At 44.1% G+C, this 13037-nt stretch overlaps 1 protein-coding gene across 1 annotated transcript in view; it reads right to left on the bottom strand.

Annotated features, from left to right (window-relative positions):
* The window catches only part of gmpr2 (guanosine monophosphate reductase 2), a 28039-nt gene that overhangs the window by 13243 nt on the left and 1759 nt on the right, over positions 1-13037 (bottom strand). Inside the window, exons 2-3 of the mRNA XM_084312947.1 lie at positions 12182-12336; positions 11181-11300 (exon numbers count right to left, since the gene is read on the bottom strand). Of these exons, the coding sequence (XP_084169073.1) occupies positions 11181-11300; positions 12182-12268 (207 nt within the window). The 5' untranslated portion in view covers positions 12269-12336. The remainder of the gene's footprint in view (positions 1-11180; positions 11301-12181; positions 12337-13037) is intronic.

Raw genomic sequence — 13037 nt, 5'->3', positions numbered from 1 at the left:
AGGTGGGGGGGGGGGTTGGGGGGGGGGGGGGTTGGGTAGGGGGGGGGGACACTGTACATTGGAATACTGACATACATTTGACATGGAAACTGTACATTGGAGGAGGTTGGGTAGGTGGGGTGGGGTTGGGTGGGGCTGTACATTGGAATAGCCATGCTTGGTCTTTATTGTACCACTGGGTTAGGACATTTGTAGGGGCCAGTTTTGAATTGCAGTCTCCCGTAGGTGTTCTTTGAGAGTGTTTTTGAAGGTGGGTAGTGATTTACATTCCTTTACAGCTTTGGGTAGGGCGTTCCACATTGTTGTGGCATAATTGCGAACCGTGTTTAGTCCCTTGTTTGAGCCGAATCTGGGTTTTACATGATTTGTGGAGCTCCCTCTGGTGTTGTGATCGTGGTATTCACTGACCTTTGGGAAGTATTTTGACATGTACATGGGTACCTTGGTCGTGTAGTGTATCTTGTAGACCAGGCCCATTGCAAGTTGCTGTACTCTGTCGTCTACTCTAAGCCATCCTAGGTTGGCAAAGTGTGCAGGGGTGAGGTGGGTTCTAGGAGTCAGGTCAAGCAGTAGTCTGACTAGTTTGTTTTGAGATGTTTGTAATTTGGTTTCATCACTAAGCCCTTGGATATTGCAAATTATTTCAATAACTATTTCACAAATAAAGTAAATACTATAAGAGACAACATGCCACCTGTAAAGGGTAACTTATCAGATTCAATTATAAAAAGTCAGATCATGAAGGACAAAGAATGTGAATTTGAATTTTTGGTCACAAATCTTTCAGAAATTGAAAAGCTATTGTCTGAATTAAAATGTGACAACCCCTCTGGTCACGACAATCTGGACAGTAGACTTGTGAAGCTATCAGCTGGAAGTATTGCTGGTCCGATATGTCATATATTCAATTTATCCGCAAATATGGAAGGTAGCTAAGGTCACTCCTCTACCAAAAAATAGAAAAGAATCATTCACTGGACCAAATAGTAGGCCAATCAGTATTTTACCTGTTTTAGGTATACTTATGGAAAGAATTGCATTCAAACAAATACAAAATTACTTCTCCCTTAATAACATAAATTCTGACTTTCAACATGCTTACAAACCTGGCTATTCAACATGCACAGCACTTACACAATTGGCTGATGATTGGCTAAGAAATATTGACTGTAAATTATTAGTTGGTACAGTACTGTTGGATTTTAGCGCAGCTTTTGATCTCATTGATCATGAACTGCTGCTTGCAAAACTAGCTGATTATGGTTTCAAACACTCAGCTACTAACTGGATGAAAAGTTATTTATTCATGAGACAACAATGTGTCCTGTTTAATGGAACTTTATCAAGCTTTAAAACGCTACAATGTGGCATTCCTCAAGGAAGTTGCCTTGGACCATTATTATATTCAATATTTGTAAATGATATGCCACAAAGTTTAAGAAATGCAAGCAGTTCCATTTATGCAGATGACACTACAATATATGCTTCGGCAAGCAATGCCAAATACCTCAGCAGTCTTCTTCAAAGTGAGTTAATGCAGATTTCTGAATGGGTCACGGTAAATAAGCTGAAACTAAATGCATCCAAAACAAAATGTCTAATTATTTGTTCAAAGCATGCTCAGAGAGAGAATCACAGATTAAATATTTCTTTGCAGGGTGCAGATATTGAGCAAGTTAAGGAGGCCAGATTGCTTGGAGTTATAATAGATGAAACACTCTCTTGGTCAACTCACATTAACAATATTGTAACAAAAATGAGCAGAAGTATTTCAATTATTAGACGGAATGCCTATTTTTTAACAGACACAGCTACCAAGCAAGTCATACAATCACTAGTTTTGTCACATCTGGACTACTGTCCAGCAATCTGGTCAAATGCATCCAAACAAGACTTAAATAAAATACAGCTTACTCAAAATAGAGCTGCAAGACTTGCATTGCATAGCTCAATTAGAAACAGTGTTGAGAAAATGCACAAGGAACTGTCATGGATGAGAGTCAATGAGAGACTAGTGTGTAGTCTTATTTTGTTTATGAGAAATATTTATACTTTACATAAACCTGTGTGCCTCTTTTTGCAGCTGGTGCTTATTAGTGATGGTCATGGCTATGGCACTAGACAAGCATTGAGGGGTCGGTTCGCCCTGCCGAGACCCAGAACTGAAGCCTTAAAGAAAACTGTAATGTACAGGGCAATGTCCTACTGGAATAGACTTCCACAATATTTGGTTTCAATTACCAGTAAGGTGGGATTCAAGAGGAGACTACGAGTGGCTGTAATGCAGAAAGAGATTGATTTTGGTTGGGTCTAATCTGTGTCTAATGAATGGGTTCTTGTGTTGGGTTATCAGGGCTGTACGCTAAGCTTTTTCACTAGGGGCACACTAGGGGCACACTAAAAAAATATTTTTTTAGGGGCAAATTTTTTAATAACAATTTTACCATTATTTATATCGATTGTTTTTGATTTAAAAAAAAAAAAAGAAACAAATTTATTTTATATAATTTTTTTTTAAATAAAATATATATATTATATAATCATACTTGTAGTTGTATTATCTGCGAGACATCGCCACCACACAACAAGTCTAAATGCTCGCTATATGCAACCAGCTCCACTGTCTGTGTGTACTGAGTAGCCTCCAGCTACGGCCAGGATTCTCCGGAGCTGCAGCTGGGCCCTATACTGTAGCCTCCAGCTAAGCCAGGATTCTCCGGCGCTGCAGCTGGTCCCTATTGACTATATTCAGCGTGCCCTCAGCTCGAATACGCATCGACTCAGTGTTATAAGACATTGATATCAGGACGGAGCTATCTGAACTATTTAGTTTAATGGGACGTTTCGTTTTGAACAGTAAGCTAACGCAAGCTATCATGCACTACTAGACTTACTGGAGCATTTGTTGATAGCTATCAGTAGCTAGCCGGCTGGCAGGCTCACCGAGGTCCCAGTGTTTACAACAGCCACGGGTGCGAGAGCGCTGAGGAGGAGCAGACGCCGCAGCTCGCTGATCATACCTGCTGAGTGCTCACTGCTCAGCTCGCTTGAGTGACATCATCGCGTCATCACACGCCTTGGATAATTTAGGAGTGAAATGCGAATCCAAGGCTTGAAAGCACTACTCGCAAGCCCGCCCCCAGATAATATTTACCAATCGCAACGGCCAATTAAAGGGGCAATTTGCGACGATATCATCGCACTGTACAGCCCTGCACTTGTTTTGGAATGTGTTTGTCTAGTGGTTATGTGTTGTTTTGGAATGTGTTTGTCTAGTGGTTATGAGGAGTATTAGAGTATGAGTGTATGGAATGTTGTGCTGTTTTTGAGCACGTTTTAGTTTTCTCTGAGATGTCTTTGTTTGTTGTTTTATTGATATTTGTTGTTTTATTGATATTTGTTATTGTTCTATATTAGAAGATTTGGCATACATATTTGTTTGTATGTCTGATTTTGATGGTTTAATGTTCTATAACTGTTTGTATATTTTATTGGTGTTTTATTGATATTTGTTTTGTTTTTATGTTGTTTTATTGATTATTATTGTTTAATTTTATATGTTTGGATCCAGACCCCAGGAAGAATAGTCGCTGCTGAGGCAGTGACTAATGGGGATCTGAAATAAAGAAATAAAGAAAAATGAAAAAATCCATTTTCCCCAATGATAAATCCCTATACGGGTGGAACAACCAGTGACGTCAGACTACACCTCCCTATACTACATCATTATTGGTAGTGATGCAGGATATATCGACCGCCGATATAATATCGGCCGATATGGCATTTTTTTTTTTCAAGATAGGGCCGATATGGGGCGATATAAAAATAAATAAATAAAAAATAATGATTTTTTTTTTTTTTTTTTAGATTTTTTTTTACATGTTTTGGCCTTAAATAGTTTAAAAAATATGAGTCATTTCTGAAAATGAGTTACAAAAGAAAAGAAAAATGCGTTTTGGAAAATAGCTCTTTATTAGATTATCATAAAAAAGTGTTTTCTATACAGAGATATCGACATCGGTAAATATCGGTATCGGCCAGAACAGCAATATTAATATCGGTTATCGGTATCGGCCACAATTTTCACATCGGTGCATAACTAATTATTGGAATAGAATTTTGGAACCTATGGAACCCATAAGGGTAAATCTGCATTTTGCGATGATGCCCCTCTAGCTCATGAAATGAACTCCAACAGTCCTTAAAGCTTGAGATTCTCCCCTCTGTTGCAGAGTTTAAAACCTTGATCTCCAACCTTTGTTATCCTTACTTTTGTCTCGCCTTGTTGTCTTATTGTTATGACTTTATATGCCGTGTTATTATATATGCCTTTTTTGTGTGCTCAATGTGACTGTAAATGAGAGAAACCTTAGTTGACTTTCAAGTTTAAATAAAGGTTTGAAATTAAATGAAATATAACATATAGTCTACCTGGTGTCCATAGTATAGTAACATATATTCTACCTGGTGTGCATAGTATAGTTACATATAGCTTAACTGGTGTCCATAGTATAGTAACACATATTCTACCTGGTGTCCATAGTATAGTTACATACAGCTTAACTGGTGTAGTATAGTAACATATATTCTACCTGGTGTCCATAGTATAGTTACATACAGCTTAACTGGTGTCCATAGTATAGTAACATATAGTCTACCTGGTGTCCATAGTATAGTAACATATAGCTTAACTGGTGTCCATAGTATAATAACATATAGTCTACCTGGTGTCCATAGTAGGGCTGCAACGATTAGTCGACATAATCGACGACGTCGATTATAAAAAATCGTCGACGAGAAATTGTTGCGTCGATTAGCCATTAAAAAATAAAAAATAAAAAAAATAATTTAATTTTTTATTTTTTTTTGCACTACCTATCTTTGTGAGAGTGGCTTCTCAGGGTTCCAGACAACATCATAACATGATGATCCCATAGCAAATGTTGGACATTGAAAACATTGTTCCCCTGCAGGAGATGATGATCAGACTAGACACACAATACATTACACACGCACTCCTCTCACTCACACACAGCGATCAGAGTAAGACACACACATACACACTCCTCTCACTCACACACAGCGATCAGAGTAAGACACACACACATACACACTCCTCTCACTCACACACAGCGATCAGAGTAAGACACACACATTCACACTCCTCTCTCTCACACACAGCGATCAGAGTAAGACACACACACATTCACACTCCTCTCACTCACACACAGCGATCAGAGTAAGACACACACACATACACAAATTACACAGTACACACCTCTCACTCACACAGCGATCAGAGTAAGACACACACAAATTACACAGTACACACCTCTCACTCACACAGCAATCAGAGTAAGACACACACAAATTACACAGTACACACACTCCTCTCACTCACACAGCGATCAGAGTAAGACACACACACATACACACACACACACGGACTCCTCTCACACACAGCAAACAAAAGTTATTTAAAGTACACTTCCACTTTAATTTGTATTATTTAATTTATTTATCTTGTTATGAGTGATTGCTGTATTGTTCTTCAAATACATTTTCATTTAAATTGGCTTAAAGATCCAAATTCAAATGTTTCATGAGTCATTATTTTAATTTGCTATGGGATCATCATGTTATGATGTTGTTGTTTGGTCCTGACAAGAGTCTCAAAGTCTGGGGTGATGGTAGACAAGCAACTCTGAGGTCATGCTCAATGTCCAATCTGTTCCTCTGCTCTGTCTTCAGCTGGACCAGAGCTGAGAAGCCACTTTCACAAAGATAGGTAATTTAAAAAAAAAAAAAAAAAAAAAAAAATTGTTTGTTTTTTTGTTTGTTGTTGTTTACATTGGTTTTCGATTAGTCGACTAATCGAAAAAATAATCTGCAGATTAGTCGACTACCAAATTAGTCATTAGTATAGTAACATATAGCTTAACTGGTGTCCATAGTACAAACATCTTACAGGAGAGGCCATGGCTAAAAAAGCCCACACTAAAATCTGCCAGAAAACGAAATTCCTAGCTAGACAAGGGAAACTACTGGACCAGGCAACACTTAAAATGCTAGCGGGCGCATTAGTACAGAGTCACTTTGACTATGCTGCCACCTCCTGGTTCAGTGGCGCTCCACAGGTCCTGAAAAATAAACTTCAGACAGCTCAAAACTAATTAATTAGAGTAGTCCTTAAACTACCTCCACGCACTCACCTAGGGCCAACTTTCTTTAGGCAACTAAACTGGCTTCCGGTCAATAAAAGGGTAATTCACATCAAATTAGGTCTCACACACAAGATAGTTCAAAATCCAGGTCCGAAATATCTATCTAATTATTTTAATCGATTCCGTGACAATCATTCATACTCCACTAGAAGGAGCAGTACGGATTTTATTCTGCCAAGATTTAACTCCCTAATGGGCACAAATACATTTTTATATTCTGCAGCACTGGAGTGGAACAAGCTTCCAGTGGCCCTGAAAAACATCGAAGAGGGGGGACGTTTTAGACGTGCCACAAAGAAATGGCTAGCCAGTGAAGTATAGAATAGCCATAGGAAGGAGAGGGTAGGAAGTGCTTTTTTTGTATGGGGTTGCTATTATGTTTTATTCTGTTTTTTATTATGATGATCTTTGTTTTATTATGATGCTCTATGTTTTATTATGATGCTCTATGTTTTATTATGATGCTCTATGTTTTTATTATGATGCTCTGTTTTAGTATGTTTTATTATGATGCTCTATGTTTTATGATGTCTGTCCATGTCCAAAATCAGGGACCATGATGGAAATAAGTGCTTGCACTTTCTCATGTTTTTATCCCTTGGATGCTGTCTTTTACTCCACAATAAAAATCAATCAATCAAGTATAATAACATAGTCTACCTGGTGTCCATAGTATAATAACGTAAGGTTATGTATATAACCAAGTTCTATGAATTCTGGTGACGCTCAGCGTCAGTCTGCACGCACTTCACTTCGTGCACAAGCACTGAATAAAAAAATTCCACAATGTACCTTTACATCCCAACATTCGTCTGGCCACACCCCTATCCGCTTACCTTCATAAGCAGGTGTGTGGTCACCTACTCGACTCCTTCCCAAACTTTCACCACAAGGTGAGATCAAGGGCCGCAGTGGCGTCCCGACGCTGAGCGTCACCAGAATTCATAGAACTTGGTTATATACATAACCTTACGTTCTATTTCATTCTGGCTCCGCTCAGCGTCAGTCTGCACAAGAGGAGCTGAGTGGAAGCCAGAAGCTCGACAAATGTACCCCGCTGAGGCCCCCCACAACCATCAGACCGGGGAGGACCGAGCCCCCCGACCCTCCCTAATGGAGGATACCCTCCCTATTGGAGGACGGGAGGGAGACGGATCCAACCGTGCGAAGAGGAACTCAAGCAACTCAACGCACAGGGTGAGCAGATCGTGGCCAGACCGACTGAAGGGACTGGATCCCCTGGAAAAAGGGGGGCCCGGATAGGTCAATGACGCCAGGCATCAAGACCCCACCAGGCGGTCACTTAGTGACACCGCCCCCCACATCGCCAGCGTATTCGGACAGGGCCCCTCCAAGAGCGGGCCCTTTTTGGTACCACATACGGTGGTTGTTCCTATAACCCCTCAAGAAAAAGGGTTATCCCAGGCCTACGGTTTCAACGAAACATTACTTCGGACCGGGCCCGGCGGCTCGGGAAGCACACAGGGTTACCAGAGGAGGTCCAGAAGACCACCCCAACAGCCCCCTCTTCGCCATGCGTGAGAGAGGAGCGAAAGAAAGGAGAACCAGCCCCTTATAATAGTGCCAGGTACAACGTGTACCCAACAAAGGGTCTCCATAACGCCTAACCCCGTGACACCCGGGCCGAACCGGCATTTTCCCCCCCGAAAAAAGCACAAGTCCCTCAGGGTACCAGAACAGCAGATCCGCATCCCCGGCGGACAACGGGTTGACTGACCTGGACCAGCGTGACCAGAACCAGTCCCGTGCCCTAACCACGCCGACATGCCCACTCCAGGAGAGGGGGCAGGTATGCGTGTTGATCTAAAACATGAAAAGAGGGCGCCACCCAGACGGTCCTATATATACCGCGCTCAGTGGCCCACCCCAAGGGCGTGAGACCCCTCTACCTATGTTCTGATCTATTCCGTTAACATCCCCCAGATATGAACGAAAATCCGTCGAGACCCAGTAACAGGCTCTCGGAAAAGGAAAAAAAATCCCCCATCCCAGTTGCCCTATAAAAACGCTGTTTTAATAACAAGCAACCAAGGCGTACTAGCCTCCCGCATGATTCTTAACAGAAACACCCTGAGCCAGCACTATGTATGCGTCGGGACCCAAAACATATCAATGGACAGTCTAACCAGACCCCACATTGATCCTTCAAGGCGCCTGGGAGAACGACAAGAAGGTTGTCATGCTTCATATTCTCCACTCTTTTTTATTAAAAAAGAAAGAAACACTGACTGACATGAATCCCACGTGACGCAGCCGAGGGTAAAAATTGTTTACATTTTTACATCCCGCCACCCTCACCACAGAGGAGAGACTTCCGACGTGAGCCATAGATTGAAAAGTCACGGTAACATTGAGTCATGTGACCAACCGACTCAAGTTACACGTATATCGAGCGTAGTAGAACAGTAAGTTCCTACGCTCTGCCCCGACAACTTGACAACAACAGACCCTACATACGGGTCTAAACTCACGGAAGCCGTCGTCCCATAGAAACGTGCCTAGTGACGTTTGCTATGACGGGGGGAAACCCAAGACTCAATCGCCTGTGATAGGTGCGTTGTCTGGGAAACCCTTCCCCCCCCCCCCACCCCCGTGCCAAGCTGCCTAACAGCTCGACCCTGACCGAATGAAAAGAGAGTCCCAGAAACCCCCTGACCAATCAGAAGAGGGAAGGAGGGGTTTATCCGGTACCCCCTCGCAAGCCCAACCCTCGCATATGACAACAGCCATATGATACCTTCAGTAGCAATGCCAATGAATAGCGCAAGCTAATCCAATGCACGCTAGCCACAGACACATCTGCGAACAGGGTTTATAGCAAGGCCAAGTTGTGTGTGTGTGAACCCGACACCCGTATCTATGTTGTAAGACACAGAAAAATCTGATAGAGAGAGAGAGCGGCTGAGCCGCGGTACGTTTTCATACGAGCATTACTGCAAACCAACACAATAGTGTTGTAGCTCAATATCACTGTTTAAGCAACAGAGCACACAACTAACCTCTACCTTTATGTGGAGATTCAGGTCGAGGCAGAAAAACCCCTTTTTCAACCGAGTGTAGGCTGCAGGCCTTGCTTAAGCTCTAACATGAAAGTAACGTCTAGCCCTCCTATCAAACCCATACTAGCGAAAGATTCACACGTTGCATCCCCATCATATGTTTGGTGAATAAACACACAGTTTGTTAACAAAAAATAGTCCCTCCTTAGGAGGGACTCTTTATTTTTCAACAAAAAATCATAGTGGGGCCGGGAAGGGAACAGGGGGGGACCACAGAGGGAAAAAGTCAATGAATTTAGTGACGCCTGCCACGAGCCGCTCGGGGCTTTCCACCCCGTGGAGCCCCGGAGGGACGGTAAACGATCGGCGGCTGGTCTCGACGATCCCTACCGTCACCTCCGGGCGTAGATGGGCCGGCAGCAGTGGCGGAGGCGCCCTCTCTCCTCCTGGCCTTCTTCGCCGAAGGTCCAGCAGTGGTGGTGGTAGCAGCGGCGGCCACGGCGGAGGAACCTCGACGACGCGGCGGCCGTCTGACTCCACCGGCAACATCGGGCGGGGGGAAATGAGGCTGGAGCACGGAGCGCTCCTCCTGCATCTCCCTGCAGGTTGAGGTCATCAGCTGCAGTGCCGACCCGAATAGTCCAGCCTCGGAGAGGGGTGCCGTCAGAAGGGGAGTCCTCTTCTTCTCCGGCACACGCGCCTGCTCCAGCCAAAGGTGGCGCTGGATCAGAGTGGCCAGGGCGCGCACTTTCCCAGCGGCTATAGCCTGCGGCTGAATCAGATGCAGGATGGCTCCTGCCGACTGGGCGAGCTGATCATGCTGTAAATCAGTCAGCTCCGTGCCGCCCGTCAATATCCCGGACATGAATCTCGCCAGCTGCGCGATGTTAGAAGTGGCAGCTAGAGATTGTGTTCCGGTGATAAATGACTAGTCGCTCCAAAATGCCAACCGCCTCGCCGATTTCCCTTGGGGAACCGGCTTCCGTAACGGCTCCCACACCACCTCAGGACAAAGGAGCGCCGCCATCGGCCTATCAAGCCGTGGCACGCCCTCCTTCATGCCGTCTACCAAACCCGCCACCCGCGTGACTTGCACGTAGGTGGGAGTAAGGCCCATGATGTGGGAGACCACCTGGCCCTGACGGACGTAGGCCGCCATTGAGGGGAAAAATGGGTAGACAACGTCCACCCCTCTCACCGGGCGACGTTGCCATAGATGACCTATGAGATCATCAGGGACAGGAACAGGCAGTGGCTGCGGCACGCCGTTTGCGACTGCCGCCATGAGCTCGGGGAACAAAGCACGCAGTTCCCCCTGCATACTTTCCTCCTCCGAGCCCGCGTCCCTCACATGCAGCAGACTACTGGTCAAGGAGCCACATTCTGATGTGGCTGATAACAGGGCATCCCGCCGCCGAGTCGGAGGTTCTAACCCAACATCCGCGGACGAGGAACCCCAAGGAGACATCTCACCCCCCTCCAGTGTTACCTGGACGGGTGGGAGACATGTCTCCACGGGGCCTTCAAACAAGAACCCGTCCACCTCTATCATGTAGTCCTCTATTTCCATCGGCCATGTATGTAAGTGTGGGATCTACCGAAGGCACTTCCTTGTGGTGAAAGTGAAGAAGGAGGCGAGTAGGTGACCACACACCTGCTTATGAAGGTAAGCGGATAGGGGTGTGGCCAGACGAATGTTGGGATGTAAAGGTACATTGTGGAATCTTTTATTCAGTGCTCGTGCACGAAGTGAAGTGCGTGCAGACTGACGCTGAGCGGAGCCAGAATGAGATAGAACATAGTCTACCTGGTGTCCATAGTATAATAACATAGTCTACCTGGTGTCCATAGTATAATAACATAGTCTACCTGGTGTCCATAGTATAGTAACATATAGCTTAACTGGTGTCCATAGTATAATAACATAATAGTCTACCTGGTGCAGAGCCAGGGCCATCTGGAAGGTTCCTACAGTGTCCATGTTGGCAGCGATGATGGGGATTCCTCTGTAGCTGCCCTTGGAGTTTCTGAAGCTGAAAGTCCTCATCAGGTCCACCTAGGGGAAGAGACAGGTATGACATGTGGAGGGGAGACAGGTATGACAGGTGGAGGAGAGACAGGTATGACAGGTGGAGGAGAGACCGGTATGACAGATGGAGGAGACGGGTATGACAGGTGGAGGGGAGACAGGTATGACAGGTGGAGGAGAGACAGGTATGACAGGTGGAGGGGAGACCGGTATGACAGATGGAGGAGACGGGTATGACAGGTGGAGGGGAGACAGGTATGACAGGTGGAGGGGAGACAGGTATGACAGGTGGAGGGGAGACAGGTATGACAGGTGGAGGGGAGACAGGTATGACAGGTGGAAGAGAGACAGGTATGACAGGTGGAGGAGAGACAGGTATGACAGGTGGAGGAGACGGGTATGACAGGTGGAGGAGACAGGTATGACAGGTGGAGGAGACAGGTATGACAGGTGGAGGAGACAGGTATGACAGGTGGAGGAGACAGGTATGACAGGTGGAGGAGAGACATAACACCATTGTCTGCAAACAGTCACCAAACAAACACATTTCAGCATTTAGCTTCCATCAGCGTCTTGACTGCTGCTGTGCATAAAACTAAATACTTTATATATATATATATATTTTTTAACTTTTTTTGTCTTTGAGTGCAATCAAGTTATTCTGAGTCTGCACCTGAATCTCACTGGAAGGTTTGAGTGGAGTGTGTTAAACCATGGTTGTATTTTTCACAGCTCAATATTGTGACTCAGTCAACTCACCATCAACAGGCAAAACAGAATAATATAGGCAGTTTCAGATGGGCAGGGTGGGTGGCAGCATGCGTCAAAAAGTCTCTGTACTTTGGTCAGTAATGTGTACAGACACACTAATGTATTTGTGGAGCAAATAAACCCAGTCAGTCACGTACCTCACTACGAGACTTGAGTGTGCTCCGCTTGGGGCGAAGGAGCACATCTTTGAAGTCGAGCTTGATGTCGTTCTCGATGCGAGGCATTCTGACAACCAGTTACACTGCTAGAAGCTAAATTGAAAGTGTGTCTTCTTATCTTCAGGAGTGTGGATCTGCCAAAGGGAAGAGGTTAACATGTTGAATGCCTTCCTTAGTCAGTCTGCCTTTCTCTTTCTCTCTCTCACACACACACACACACACACACAATGTCTTCCTTTATCAGACCTTGCAAGCACAGAGTGTTCTGGTATCATACCATTACATGCATGGAATTTCATAATTGGTCATTTAGAATTTAACTTTGTAAAGAAACTCAAAGTATTAAGAGCGATGCACTGCTCTGTTGTTCTATTAAGTGTTATGAGCGATGCTCTGTTGTAAATGTTATTGTATATTTTTATTGAACTATTTTATAACTTTTTTTACTGTCTATTCTATTTTATCATTTTTAATATTGCCTATTTTTAAACAGAATCAAACCACACTTTTTTTTAACTTTTTTATTATTACTGAATGAAACCGTAAACAGAAAGGCCTATTGGGATGTTAGATCCTAATGTAAAAAACTGTGATTTACCTTACCTTGTTACCGCTCTATCTTTTTATGCTCACTTATGCCTGTATTTTTTACAGCTGTGAAGCACTTTGAACTGCAATTTCTGTATGAAAACTGCTATACAAATAAAGTGTATTATTATTATAAGTGGCTGTTCATTGGCTAGGAGTCCCCCAACCCCTCACCCCAAACATACCTTTATCATAATCCTGGTGATTTCGAATCAGAGTGTACAGTGTAGCTTACCCTTTATTTATT

Source organism: Notolepis coatsorum (genome assembly GCF_963971535.1).
Source record: "Notolepis coatsorum genome assembly, chromosome: 4".
NCBI lineage: Eukaryota > Metazoa > Chordata > Actinopteri > Aulopiformes > Paralepididae > Notolepis > Notolepis coatsorum.
Note: the sequence above shows the minus strand (reverse complement) of the source record. Positions and strands in the feature narration are given on the sequence as shown.